General features: G+C 41.7%; 1 protein-coding gene across 1 annotated transcript; it reads right to left on the bottom strand.

The window, feature by feature from the left end:
• Positions 1 to 159: 159 nt before the first annotated feature.
• Positions 160 to 14,641, bottom strand: LOC117379384 (serine hydrolase-like protein). Its single transcript, XM_033976091.2, has 14 exons — positions 14,552 to 14,641; positions 14,309 to 14,452; positions 12,843 to 12,956; positions 12,638 to 12,679; positions 12,539 to 12,558; positions 12,372 to 12,446; positions 9,958 to 10,061; positions 9,816 to 9,892; positions 9,025 to 9,059; positions 8,862 to 8,938; positions 8,721 to 8,784; positions 8,515 to 8,640; positions 1,237 to 1,454; positions 160 to 1,057 (listed from the first exon to the last, which is right to left on the bottom strand). The coding sequence occupies exons 1-12, from the start codon at positions 14,562 to 14,564 to the stop codon at positions 8,521 to 8,523; spliced, it is 885 nt and encodes a 294-aa protein (XP_033831982.2). The 5' UTR covers positions 14,565 to 14,641; the 3' UTR covers positions 160 to 1,057; positions 1,237 to 1,454; positions 8,515 to 8,520.
• Between the last annotated feature and the right edge of the window lie 211 nt (positions 14,642 to 14,852).

The raw sequence follows: 14,852 nt of genomic DNA, 5'->3' as shown, positions 1-14,852 counted from the left end.
TGTAAGTGGAGGTGAAAACGGCAATATGACGTCTTAAAAATGAGCGATTAAAGTTGCACAAATCACTCCAAATACAACTTCCGGTGCGTAAATGGTGAAGGGAAACAACTGCGAAGCTCTAAAGAAACTGCTTCAAATATAAAACAACAGGTCAAGTTTAAAAGTTCAGGATTGTTCTGTTTTATTTTGTATGAAGAAGGAAGCATTTTTTTCTCATAAAAGGTATGACAGGTTACACATTTCCTCACAATGCCACCGCAAAGTGATTAAACAAATTAAGTACACACATATTTGGCAAATTATCAAATCGGATCTTGGTCCTTTTTCGTTGAAATTTGGCACTTTGAGTATTTTGCACCAACGGCTCGTTAACAAAGTCACTATTTACTACAGTTTGGCCCACTGGTATAAACGACCCACATGCTCTTTCACAGCAGCTGCTTCACGACAAACCCAGACGACTCCACACAATGAGAAGCAAAAACGCACATGTAAAGTGATTATAGTGCAAATTACAAACCGTTTGCAAAAGTTGGCACAGGTATAAGATGAGATTTACAACGTTACATGTTCCTAAAGGGTAACACATAAACAGAGACATAAACTTGACATAATCTTTTACAGTTGCCTTTGTTCTGCAAATGGCTTTACTGAAAAATCTCTTTACATAAGCTTTTACTCATCTTTAAAGCAGAAAAATCAGCTGTTTTAAAGATCAGAGACGAGTTGGAATGATCCTCAGTGTTCTTCCTCCTTTGTAAACTTTTTCTTTTTTTTTTTTTATTTTCTGTCCTGGCACAACCCCTTGACCAGATGGCCTCATTTGCCCACTCCGGCTTGCCCCCTTCGCACGGATCATATCAGAGCGTTACTATCATCTTCTCTGCAGTTCACACTGGCCACTAGCGGGTGATGGCGAACCGTTTTGTTGTTCCACTTGTGGGCGTCTTGCAGCCCCGGTTCAAGGAAGTACAGGCACGCTCCGAATCCTGCCAGAACCAGGACCGACACGAGCAGGTAGAGGGGTACGAACCAGTCCAGAAACAACCACGACATGCTGCAAAAGCCACAAAAAACAAGGGGAGGGTGTGTGTGAAGACAGAGAAATGACAACGCGTGAGGGAGTGGACGGAGAGAATTGATTTTACTCTGCATTTATAGCTGGAAACATAAACAGGTGGCGGGTGCGTTTCCTAAAAATAGTGCTATAATAGTAAATAAAGGAGTGTCTCTTACCTGTCTGCGATGCCAAATCAGAAAGAGTCCTTGGCGTCGGTGGAGCTGAAAGTCAAAGCAGTCATCCGATTAAACGCAGACCCGGTGCTACCTCCTCCTTTCTCTCTCGCCGTTGCGCTGGAGACGCCAGAAAGGAACCGCAGGTGCTCTCCGGGACGCACGAGAGAGACAAGGGCTGCATGCGGCGTCTTCTTCTTCTTCATCCTCCAGCTCCTGCTCTGACGTTCAAAAAGAGGGGAGGGGGTTGCCATGACAACCTCCTCGCTCGTGGCAGAAAGGATGGAGGGTGTGGGAGGGAAACTTATATAAGTCTCATCGCTTTTTTTGTTTTTTTTTTCCAATGGGGTGAGTGGTGGTGGGGGGAGCGGGGAGTAAGAGGAGGAAGAGGAGGAGGAGGAGGTGGAGGAGGAGGAGGAGGAAGAGGAGGTGGAGGGGGGTAAGATGTCTCTGGATGCTGAGTCTCGATATTGATGCGTAAAATCAATTCCACCCCATTTAACACCAAGGCCATCACGCAGTTTATGTGACATTGAGAGCGAGGAAGAAGAGGAGGAGGAGGAGAAGGAAGAGGAGGAGGTGGAAGAGGAGGAGGAGGTGGAGGAGGGGGAGGTGGAGGAGGTGGAGGAGGAGGGGGCTGACTGACGGGAGCTGCAGTGTTTTACACAGTCATGCCCCTCAGTGGAGTCAGAGGAATTGCTCTCTGTTCTGGCACTTTCTGAGGCAGAGCAAAGAGAGGATGGGTACATGGAGGATGGGTACAAGGAGGCTGGGTACAGGGAGGTTGGGTACAAGGAGTGGGTACAGGGAGTCTGGGTACAGGGATTGATGGGTACAAGGAGGATGGGTACATGGAGGTTGGGTACAGGGAGTCTGGGTACAGGGAAGATGGGTACAAGGAGGATGGGTACAGGGAGGTTGGGTACAAGGAGGATGGGTACAGGGAAGATGGGTACAAGGAGGATGGGTACAGGGAGGTTGGGTACAAGGAGGCTGGGTACAGGGAGGTTGGGTACAAGGAGTGGGTACAGGGAGTCTGGGTACAGGGAGTCTGGGTACAGGGAAGATGGGTACAAGGAGGATGGGTACAGGGAAGATGGGTACAAGGAGGATGGGTACAGGGAGGTTGGGTACAAGGAGGCTGGGTACAGGGAGGTTGGGTACAAGGAGTGGGTACAGGGAGTCTGGGTACAGGGAGTCTGGGTACAGGGAAGATGGGTACAGGGAGGTTGGTACAGGGAGGATGGGTACAGGGAAGATGGGTACAGGGAGGATGGGTACAGGGAGGATGGGTACAGGGAGGATGGGTACAGGGAGGATGGTACACGGAGTCTGGCCTACATAAGTAAAAGTTGTCAGAGGGTGTCGTCCTTTAATGACGTCCATTTTTAGCTCTGCATCAAATTAATCAAACTCTTCAAACAGGCAGGACTTTACTGGGGGATTATGGAGGAGCTGCTTATCTCCAGAGAAAACATTATTTTTCCCCCACAGCTCTAACGAGGAAAACTTTGGGAATAAGACAAAATATACGGCTGGAAGTTGTATAAGGATTAGTCAAATATAAATATGTGAAGAGCAGCAAAAAGAGATATCTGCATTTTGGATTTTTTTTTTCTTCGTATTATCGTCTTCTAGAGATTTTATCAATGACAGTGTGAAGTGAGGTTTATCAAGACGGGGTAAAATTCTACTTTGACAGCAGGAAAATAAATTTGCCTTATGAAAATATGACTTTACACAGAGAAAACTACAAGACTGATGACTTTTTAAAACGGCACTTATCTGTTTTTGAAATGAACTCTTCATGTTTACATTTAATCTCACACATTGATTAAAGTTCAGATTTCTGAGCTTTATACGTCTGTCTTGGAATTAATTTTGGTTTAAATTATTTTGAAAAAATGCTCAAGGCAGAGGTTCATGAGGAGTTGACACATAAAACAGAATGAAGACGTGAACAGCTCAGCTGCTCCTGTTTCAGCAGAAACACATAAAAGTGTGTGGTCGACCTGATCTGTCACAATAAAACTCACACAACAGTTCAACGGTTTACTGCACGAAGAACATCTGCCCCTAAGAATGTGACTAAAGAGAGTGAAGAGAAAGAGACTAAAGAGAGTAAAGAGACTAAAGAGAGTGAAGAGACTAAAGAGAGTAAAGAGAGTGAACTAGAGAGACTAAAGAGAGTGAAGAGACTAAAGAGAGTGAAGAGACTGAAGAGACTAAAGAGAGTGAAGAGACTGAAGAGAGTGAAGAGAGTGAAGAGACTAAAGAGAGTGAAGAGACTAAAGAGAGTGAAGAGACTAAAGAGAGTGAAGAGACTAAAGAGAGTGAAGAGAGTGAAGAGACTGAAGAGACTAAAGAGACTAAAGAGAGTGAAGAGACTAAAGAGAGTGAAGAGAAAGAGACTAAAGAGAGTGAAGAGACTAAAGAGAGTGAAGAGAAAGAGACTAAAGAGAGTGAAGAGACTAAAGAGACTAAAGAGAGTGAAGAGACTAAAGAGAGTGAAGAGACTAAAGAGAGTGAAGAGACTAAAGAGAGTGAAGAGACTAAAGAGAGTGAAGAGACTAAAGAGAGTGAAGACACTGAAGAGACTAAAGAGAGTGAAGAGACTGAAGAGACTAAAGAGAGTGAAGAGACTAAAGAGACTAAAGAGAGTGAAGAGAGTGAAGAGACTAAAGAGAGTGAAGAGAAAGAGACTAAAGAGAGTGAAGAGACTAAAGAGAGTGAAGAGAAAGAGACTAAAGAAAGTGAAGAGACTAAAGAGTGAAGAGAAAGAGACTAAAGAGAGTGAAGAGACTAAAGAGAGTGAAGAGACTAAAAAGAGTGAAGAGACAAAAGAGAGTGAAGAGACAAAAGAGAGTGAAGAGACTAAAGAGAGTGAAGAGACTAAAGAGAGTGAAGAGACTAAAGAGAGTGAAGAGAGTGAAGAGAAAGAGACTAAAGAGAGTGAAGAGAAAGAGACTAAAGAGAGTGAAGAGACTAAAGAGAGTGAAGAGACTAAAGAGAGTGAAGAGAGTGAAGAGACTAAAGAGAGTGAAGAGACTAAAGAGAGTAAAGAGACTAAAGAGTAAAGAGACTAAAGAGAGTAAAGAGACTAGAGTGAAGAGACTAAAGAGAGTGAAGAGACTAAAGAGAGTGAAGAGACTAAAGAGTGAAGAGACTAAAGAGAGTGAAGAGAAAGAGACTAAAGAGAGTGAAGAGAGTGAAGAGACTAAAGAGAGTGAAGAGACTAAAGAGACTAAAGAGTAAAGAGACTAAAGAGAGTAAAGAGACTAAAGAGAGTGAAGAGACTAAAGAGAGTGAAGAGACTAAAGAGACTAAAGAGAGTGAAGAGAGTGAAGAGACTAAAGAGAGTGAAGAGAAAGAGACTAAAGAGAGTGAAGAGACTAAAGAGAGTGAAGAGAAAGAGACTAAAGAAAGTGAAGAGACTAAAGAGTGAAGAGAAAGAGACTAAAGAGAGTGAAGAGACTAAAGAGAGTGAAGAGAAAGAGACTAAAGAGAGTGAAGAGACTAAAGAGACTAAAGAGAGTGAAGAGACTAAAGAGAGTGAAGAGACTAAAGAGAGTGAAGAGACTAAAGAGAGTGAAGAGACTAAAGAGAGTGAAGACACTGAAGAGACTAAAGAGAGTGAAGAGACTAAAGAGACTAAAGAGAGTGAAGAGAGTGAAGAGACTAAAGAGAGTGAAGAGAAAGAGACTAAAGAGAGTGAAGAGACTAAAGAGAGTGAAGAGAAAGAGACTAAAGAAAGTGAAGAGACTAAAGAGTGAAGAGAAAGAGACTAAAGAGAGTGAAGAGACTAAAGAGAGTGAAGAGACTAAAAAGAGTGAAGAGACAAAAGAGAGTGAAGAGACAAAAGAGAGTGAAGAGACTAAAGAGAGTGAAGAGACTAAAGAGAGTGAAGAGAGTGAAGAGAAAGAGACTAAAGAGAGTGAAGAGAAAGAGACTAAAGAGAGTGAAGAGACTAAAGAGAGTGAAGAGACTAAAGAGAGTGAAGAGAGTGAAGAGACTAAAGAGAGTGAAGAGACTAAAGAGAGTAAAGAGACTAAAGAGTAAAGAGACTAAAGAGAGTAAAGAGACTAAAGAGAGTGAAGAGACTAAAGAGAGTGAAGAGACTAAAGAGAGTGAAGAGACTAAAGAGAGTGAAGAGACTAAAGAGAGTGAAGAGAAAGAGACTAAAGAGAGTGAAGAGAGTGAAGAGACTAAAGAGAGTGAAGAGACTAAAGAGAGTAAAGAGACTAAAGAGTAAAGAGACTAAAGAGAGTAAAGAGACTAAAGAGAGTGAAGAGACTAAAGAGAGTGAAGAGACTAAAGAGAGTGAAGAGACTAAAGAGAGTGAAGAGAAAGAGACTAAAGAGAGTGAAGAGACTAAAGAGAGTGAAGAGACTAAAGAGACTAAAGAGAGTGAAGAGAGTGAACTAGAGAGACTAAAGAGACTAAAGAGAGTGAACTAAAGAGACTAAAGAGAGAGTAAAGAGAGACTAAAGAGAGTGAACTAGAGACTAAAGAGAGAGTAAAAAGAGTGTGCACTAGACTAAAGAGTGTGCACTAGAGAGACTAAAGTACAGATACCGGAGTAAAAAAAATACTCAAGTAAAAGTTAAAATATCACATAAAAAAATCTACTACCTGTTTAAAAATGTAAAAAGTAAAAGCATTTTGAGCAGATTTTGAGTCTTATTTCGATAAAGATTTGTGATGAATTTTGTTCAACAGAAACAATCAAATTATGAACGTGTCATAAATAAACCCTCAGACTTTTCAGCAGGTCTCAAATGATAATAAAAAATACTTTTACTACATCTGAGAGCAGTATCTGTACTTTCTACTCCACTACATTTCTGAACAGGACTGAAAAGTAAAAGTAAAATGTAGTAATAGTAAGAACAAATTTTAGGTATCTGTACTTTACTTAAGTGCAGTACTTTACTACTTTTACTGCGTTACATTTCACCGCTGTTCATTTTATTTGGCGCAGTATCGTTCCCACATTATGCGAGCGTCTGGCACACACTCGAGTATGAAAGATTACAGAGAATTACCCAGAATGTTTTTTATAGCAGCAGCTTAATCTGGAGCGGCTCTGCGCTTTATTCACAGACATACAGAATAAATCAAGACTTCAAACTCGGCTTTACTTATGTAATAAAAACTCTGCTGTGCTGTAATGAAGACGCTGTACTTCTGCTGTGAACGACTGAGCGGAGAAAAAGACTGAGACATGATTCTGAAAGGACCGAGCTAAAGTCTCATCATGATCCTGTGTTTTTACATTTTGGTTAAAGTGAAACAGTCATGGATGAAGTACTAAGTGTGGTTAATTAAGTAAAAGTACAGATACAGAGGTAAAAGTTACTCAAGTAAAAGCATCACATGAAAAAAGTGTTGAAGTACCTGTTTAAAAATGTACTTTAAGAGTAAAAAGTAAGTATTTCCCACAAATGATCCAAAAATGAGACGTATTTTCTTCAACAGTAACTATACAAACCCATTTCTTAACTTTTTTTTTTTAAGAATTTTGTGTTTTTATTAATGTTTTGCTCAAATCCGAAGCTTGAACTCGAAAACTTTAGTCAGGATTTTTCCACAAACACGGTAAAAATAACTCCTCAAATCATAAGAAAAGTACTTTTTAACTTTTCAGTCCTGTTCAAAAACATAGTGGAGTAGAAAGTACAGATAATGTTCTCAAATATAGTGAAGAAAAAAAGATTTACTCAAGTACAGATACCTAAAAATTCAACTTGAGCACAATACTTTCAGTTGGTTAAAGAACTGAACAGCGGCTTGAACAAAATCCACAGAAAAGTTAAAGACAACGCTGAAAATGCAAATCAGCTTTGTTTATTCTAGTTACAATCTGGGATGAGGCTCAAACGTCCTCATGATTCTCCTCGTGTAAAAACATCGAGAGGTTATGAAGTTCAGGAAAGATTTTGTGGAGATAAATGCCTCGAAAAACACAGGATTTAGTTTTTATCTTTCATTTGTTTAGTATCAACCATCCCTTTTATTCTGTATAATTAAGTCTTGAATAAAGTTTAAACCTGTCAGCTGGACAAATCATTGTAGAAGTGAATTTGTAGGGGAGGATTGGTCCATTTGACAGATTTAAACTTCATCTTTTACTGTGAATCAGACCTGGACGACTGAGGGATTACACAGACGTCTTAAATAAATCATAACTCTCATAATTCTTCACACAGGCCTCACTCGTTCAGTCTTATTACATGATTATGATGGAGTCAAGCTACAACAATGGAAGTTATGCAGATGACATTAGAGCGTTTAAGTGCGTGGTAAAGGTATAAAAGTGCAAATGGTGAGTCATGACATTTTCTTCTGTAAAATATGTCTGTGTAATCACTCAGAAAAATTCAAATCTGTCAACATTTGGCCGCTCGTCCAAGCCGTTTCTTCAGTTCTGGTCAGATTTCTGCCGGACACTGCCTTATATCTGTCTGAAAAAACGTGACAGAGCTGCTACAGTCTTAAAACAAAAGTACAAATCTACAGCGCTGTGAAATATTTAGTTTGTATCTGACACTTAAAGCGAGAAAAATCAAGTAAAAACCAAGTAAAAATCAAGTTAAAATCAAGTAAACCGTAGTATAAAACCAGTTAACTGTTGGCTAAACCACAGGGACGCTGCAGAGTTTGGATCAGACACAGATGAACCGAACATTTCTCTCCTTAAATAACACGTTTCTGAGTCCGTGTGTTGAATCTATATTAATTGTGGGGCGTAAACAATATGTGCACGGCCAAAAATGAGGTAATAAAACGCAAAGAAACGCATTTTGTCTGTCGTGCTGCCCGTAGTTCTGCGTCATGGCCACTAAGTCGGAATGTTGAAAGGCGTTTTACAAATTAAAAGGTTCAAAAACAGACCTGGAGTTGTGTTTTTTGTTTCATTCACACGTTTCTTTCTACATCTGCAAAGCTCAAAATGCTCCGTTGCACCTTGTGACGTCATCAAGTGGTAGTTTTTCAAGTTAACATCTACATTTTACCTTTAGTTCTGTGGAGATAAGTGGCTATTCCAGGGCTTGAAATGATCCAAATGATTTTAGAAATGAAGGCGTATGGAGTGTTTTCAAGCTTTAGAGAAACGCTCAGCCTAAACGTGCAGAGTTTGTGCGTTAAAACGTGTGCGAATGAAACAAATCGGCTCCACGTATGCATCAGAAAACAGTGTGATACCGGCCCTTTAAGCGACGTCACTGCATAAACTCTAAACTTCACATTTTAGCAGCGTTTGACTGAATCTCAAAATACCCTTTATTATAATCTGCTTGAAGAAGATGAGAGTTTCGTCTGCAGAAACTTGGAGATATGCGGAGCTACGTGTTCCGGGTTGTTTAGGTGGACGTGGTGATCTCCTTCCACTGTCACACACTCGCACTGAAAGAAACGCACAAAGAAACACACTTAAAACACTGTCTAAAAACATCTTAAAACTATTTATGCAACTATGAACCGACCTGTCTCTCCTCGAAGTGCTGAACAACTGAGCTAAGCGTGTTCTCAAAATATCCTTGTGCAGCTCTGAAGTTTAGACGTTTTCATTTTCGTTTTAGTTGAGTTAATAAATAAATATAAATAATAGAGTGGCAGTGACTTACAGAATAACGAGGACACCGGCTTGTGTTCTTGAATACAGCTCCAGGTTCTGCTCCAAACTCATGCGAACTACATCTCTCTGAAAACACAAAAGCAACGTCGATAGTTTGGATTTGAGGTTAATGATTTTGTAGCTGTACAAATGAAGTAATGGTCTTGACTTACGAAATTGACTCGAAGGTCTCTAGAAAAAGCGAATCCTGCAAAACAAAACAAAGTGATGTTTTCTGAGCTTTCATATTCAACTAATACCCCCTAAAGTCTCCATTTGTAATCGTTTTAAAGAATTGTAGTAAAATATTTTGCATAATGTATAGATTTCTCCAAATATTTATAGTAAGTACAACGTGGGTACATCGCCAAATTGCCTTAAGTGTAAGACTCATGTGGGCACGAGGGAATCCACTTGGACATATTCCTCCTTCACTGGTGCAACTGTTCAGTCTTAATGATGGATAAAAAGATAATTACGGTAAACGGTGGGTGATGATCCTCCCTCTATTTCCCTGTGGAAGTCACTGACGTCTTGACTATGATCAGACTTGGACATTATATTGACGGAAATTCTCAGCTCTTCATAGACAAATCAGACTTAAGGGTCAAATAGACTCAAATCTGCAGCCACTTTGGACTTAGGCTCCCACAAAACCTACTGGATCTTGGGTTGATTGGATTAACACTTGTGTCCCTGATTGTCATGTATCAATGTGTTTCAGATTGATCTGCACTCTGTATTGCTTGTTTGTTTGGTTGGTTTGTTGGTTTAGTTGGTTGGGTTGTTGGTTTAGTTTTGGTTTGTTGGTTGGTTTAGTTTGGTATGTTACTTGGTTGGTTTGGTTTGTTGGTTTGGTTTGGTTGGTTTAGTTAGTTTGGTTGGTTTGTTTCATGTGGTGTATATATATTAAAAAAAAGTACTAAATAAAAAAATAAAAAAAAACCTAATGAAGACGACATACCTCCTTCAACAGAGACCAACCCTCTCTCCAGCAGGATCTGTGCAGAATGTTTCGTAATGGGAATCGCAGCCAACAACCTGATGAACCATAATCAGTGTGATATATATGGAAAAAAATGACATATGGACTCAATGCTCCCGACCTCTCCAGAGCCTCCGCATACGTGTAAACCTTCTTCTTCTTAGAAGAAGCTTCAAACTGAATAATCTCGTCAAGCCCTTGTCTCATTTTAGAGGTGGTTTCTTTCTATAAGCAAAAAAAACCAAAAAAACAGTTCAAATGAATGTTTTTATACACATCTAAAATGCTCGCCATTGTCAGGTGTGTGGATTCTTCAGTTCAGTTTTATGTATGAAGCACATTCACAACAACAAACAAAAACAAGATACATAGGCAAAGACAAGACAATAAAACACAGAGATATCCTGCGCAGCTACGACCAAACGCCAGGTCTTAAAACGGCGCTACAGACTGACCACGGACTGACCACGGACTGACCACGGACTGACCACGGACTGACCACGGACTGACTTTAACCATTTATTTATTTTGCAGTTCTATATCATAATAAAAAAGATGCACTACATAAAAAAGTATGAGGCGGAAGAGGCAAAAATCCCAAAAGCGTTTATATTAAAAACCTTGTGAACACGTAACATTGAACATTATATCCACACATTCATTAAAAAAACACATTTACGCACCTTTAAAAAATGTAGTTAATTCAAAGATGGATTAAAATTCAATGAAAAATCCAACAATCACAGGGGAATCACAGTCCTCGGCCTTTCCTGGTGAGGTCTAATCCATGTTACTGGAGAGGAGAATCCGAGAAACCGATAGTCAAACCTCGGATCCAGGAGGAGCAGTGTGGTTTTCCATGTCCCTCGTGGTGTCCTCTGAGGGGGCGCTGTGGGGGTATGGGGTCCGGGGCTCTTTGCTAAGGGCTGTCTCTTCCCTCTATGACCAGAGCAGGAGCTGTGTTCATTGCCGGCAGTAAGTCAAACCTGTCCCCGGTGCATGTTGGACTCCACCAGGGCTGCACTTTGTCACCGGTTCTGTTCATTGTTTTTATGGACAGAATTTCTAGGCGCAGCCAGGGGCCGGAGGGGACATCTGGTTCGGGAAACACAGGTCTCTCGGCTGGTCTGGTAACGCCTTGGGGTCCCACTGGAGGAGCTGGAGGACGTGTCTGGGATGAGGGACGTGTCTGGGATGAGGGACGTGTCTGGGATGAGGGACGTGTCTGGGATGAGGGACGTGTCTGGGATGAGGGACGTGTCTGGGATGAGGGACGTGTCTGGGATGAGGGACGTGTCTGGGATGAGGGACGTGTCTGGGATGAGGGACGTCTGGGATGAGGGACGTGTCTGGGATGAGGGACGTGTCTGGGATGAGGGACGTGTCTGGGATGAGGGACGTGTCTGGGATGAGGGACGTGTCTGGGATGAGGGACGTGTCTGGGATGAGGGACGTGTCTGGGATGAGGGACGTGTCTGGGATGAGGGACGTGTGGGAGTCTCTGCTGAGGCTGCTGCCCTTGCGACCCAGTTTCGGATAAGCGGAAGAAAACGGATGAACGGACATTCAACAACTGAATAATTATTAAAAATGACCACGAATGTCACCATCACGAGTCAGATCTGAACACTGGCTCCACACTCCTCTATAGCCTCTGTATTAGCGATGTGACTTCCGTGAGCGAGTCGGCTCTTTTGAACGGTTCCTTAACGTGAACAGGTCGAGGTCGATGAGGTTAATTTCGGACCATTTTTTCTGAGCGCATGATCCAGCTTTGGTTTGGTTTATTCGAGCGCTGAAGTTTGAATTCGACATGTATAAAGTGACATCATCAGGAAACGTTAACCCGAAAATATCCAACAATACCAGGAATGCACGATTAGCAAACTTATGTGTGAATGTGTCTTTGTTCCTGCACAGCTCAGAACCAGCACCGTGAGTCCAGTCCTTTTGTATCGTGGTTAAACGTACACGCTGTCCCTAAACACAATTGATAAGACGCATAAATCAGACTTGTTCTATTGTCCTCAGTGGTTCCCAAAGTGTTTTACCTCATTTAACACACCTCTCTTACACGATCGATGTTTTCTTTAGATGCTCTTGTCTCACTTTCTATCGAACACCGTCCCTGTCTCCGTGGACGTATCGACAGACGTGTCCGTGCGTCTCTTCCACACTTTGTTTTCGTAGTTTCGTATCCGAGTTTGTCTCAATAAATCATCAAACACACTGTGCGTTCTCTTGAGGAGGAGCAGTTTCTTGGGGATTAATTCAAAAGGCATGGATCTTTAATCAACAGGATGCTCGAAATACAAAACGCAATGTGATTAAAGACTTTACAACCACTGAGTGCAATAGAACAAATCTAATTAATATACCTCAATTGCCTTTTAACTAAATTTATAACTATTGTATAACTATTAACCATATTTCTTCAGTGGAATGACTTAAATCAAACTGACAAGAGCCATTTTTAATTTGTCTAATAGGTTTGCTTGGTGTGTAGTGTTGCATGAAGAGTATAAAATGCATTACCGCATCTGTAACTACAAATTGTTCAGCATCCAGGAGTACGAGCGCATCCACCATCTCTGGAAACAGGGCACTGAACTGTGGAGAACACGATGTAAAAGACGGAGGTTTGAACACGGACGACAAAAACTACTGTTCAAACTAATAAAATAAACATCTATAATTAATACCAATCCTGCGACGTGAGCCCCTACGAGGTAAAAACGGAGACATTAGAGACATGTGGAGTAAAACATAATGAGACGTGTGTGCCCTGCGCTCGTACTCACCCATACTGTGCCCGATGAGAGATAATTTTGTCACCCGTAGAGCTGTGGAAGTTAATTTCACAGATCATCACCCACAGATTTATGTTTTTATGAACGCTGTGTAAAGTGTTTCATGAACGCTGTTTATTGTCAAAGCCTCCTGTTTTTATAAACCTCATATCGTCAAATATATTTAACAGAAAAATAATAATAATAATATACTCACAATCTAAAACTCTGCGCACATCTGCCACGTATGAAAGACACGTGTATAAAGCTCCTGGAGGATAGTGGGAGGATAGACCGTGTCCAGCCAGGTCAATAGTCACATATCTGTACTCTGACGGGACAACAGACGTGGAAGAGCTTTATTATATTCACTACGGCGAGGCTTCAGAGAGTGAATTAGGCGTTCACACTTGGGCAACTAAGTAAATAATGCGTCAAGGATCAGCACAAGTGTCTGTATCGAGTGTTTTACGTACACACTCCAGTTTGTTTGGTGCATAAACACTTTGAGCTGAATGGGAAATGGGAAATGGATTTGAAATTTAACCTCCTGAGACCCGAGCGTTGGTTTGACATTATAGATTTCTTGTAGCTTTTGGGGACAAGGGAAAAGCAATAAATGTAATAACCAAATATCATCACTTTACTGTGTTTTGAGGGACCTCGGGCCGACTGTCCCAGATGACCCTCAGGTAAAGACACCGTTATGTAAACCGAAGGTCCAAAACCAAGTTAGAATTAGTTTAAATGAGTCTCAATCAGTTCAGCACCAGTCTAAACCTGTCCAGGTCTAGTGCAGGTCTAGTGCAGTCCAAGTCTGATCAAGATCCAATCAGAACCAGTCAAACCAATGTCTGAACCAGTCCAGAGCCAGTCTAAACAAGTCCAAACCCTGTCAGAGCCAGTCTAAACAAGTCCAAACCCTGCCAGAACCAGTCTAGAGCCAGTCTAAACAAGTCCAAACCCTGTCAGAACCAGTCTAGAACCAGTCTAAACAAGTCCAAACCCTGTCAGAACCAGCCTAAACAAGTCCAAACCCTGTCAGAACCAGTCTAAACAAGTCCAAACTCTGTCAGAACCAGTCTAGAACCAGTCTAAACAAGTCCAAACCCTGTCAGTACCAGCCTAAACAAGTCCAAACCCTGTCAGAACCAGTCTAAACAAGTCCAAACCCTGTCAGAACCAGTCTAGAGCCAGTCTAAACAAGTCCAACTCTGTCAGAACCAGTCCAGATCTAGTGTAAACCAATCCAGCTCTAGTCAGAACTAGTTCACACTGAGTCAGAACAGGCCCAGATCAAGCCTGAACCCGTCCAGGCCTAGTAAGTTTAGATCTGACCCAGTATGAAACTGTCAAAACCAAATCAGAACCAGCCCAAGCCCTCGGAAAACCTGTCCAGACCCTGAACCAGATCTGAACCAGCGCAGACCTGGACCAGACCCTGACATTCCAGGTGTGTAGCTCCATCTTTAAACCGGGAGGTGTTTCTCTAACATGACACCACCAGATGGCGCTGTCAGTGTCCTTGTTTGTGTTCAACAGGTTTAAATTCAATAAAAATGTCCAGTCCACGCATGTGCAGGGCTCTCAGGAGGTTAAACTCGGCTGGTCCAACACAACTTTATAAATACATTAGTACAACATTAATCTTTTAAAACAACAAACACTGGTCCAGACTCTCACCTTTGGGCAGAAGTGGGATGAGGGTGTTGAAGGAGCCACAGTTATCAGCCCAGCCGTGCAGACACAGGACGGGATAGCCCTGTCTGGGACCCCACACCCGGCCTCTGATCTCCCCCCACGGGACAGGGACGAACAGCTCGGACACTGATGGGACAAACAGCTCAGACAGAGGACAGAGGACACAGGGACGCAACAAAGTCATTTCAATCTTAGTCTTTCGTGCGATTTGGTAAAATGTGTCACCTGGTGTAGTCATTGGAGTCAGTGTGTAAAGAGCCGAGTAAAGAGCCGAGTGAAGAGCCGTGCAAAGTTTGGACTTCAGCAGCGCCGCACGAGCTCTTCTGTGATTGGATAAACTGACGGAGCACTTCCGGGGTCGTGGGCGGAGTTTGGATCTTTTTTTTTCTTTTTCTTTTTGTTTTTTCTTTTGTTTTTAAACTTTCTACAGCTTCTACATGTTGATTTGGATCATTACATTTTTATTTGTAACTTTTTTGGTTTGACCTTTAACCCTGGATTCATTTTGCAGATTTATCACTTAGAG

This window comes from Periophthalmus magnuspinnatus, chromosome 1 (genome assembly GCF_009829125.3).
Source record: "Periophthalmus magnuspinnatus isolate fPerMag1 chromosome 1, fPerMag1.2.pri, whole genome shotgun sequence".
NCBI lineage: Eukaryota > Metazoa > Chordata > Actinopteri > Gobiiformes > Gobiidae > Periophthalmus > Periophthalmus magnuspinnatus.
The sequence above is the reverse complement of the archived record's forward strand: the minus strand, read 5'-3'. Positions and strand labels throughout refer to the sequence as shown.

What these genes read in the sequence shown, in the direction of transcription:
- LOC117379384 (XM_033976091.2), bottom strand. An exon ending in GGGCTCACGTCGCAGGATTG is followed by an intron (nt 12,447 to 12,538) that starts GTATTAATTATA and finishes TGTTCTCCACAG; the next exon opens with TTCAGTGCCCTGTTTCCAGA. An exon ending in AGCACTTCGAGGAGAGACAG is followed by an intron (nt 8,641 to 8,720) that starts GTCGGTTCATAG and finishes CGTTTCTTTCAG; the next exon opens with TGCGAGTGTGTGACAGTGGA.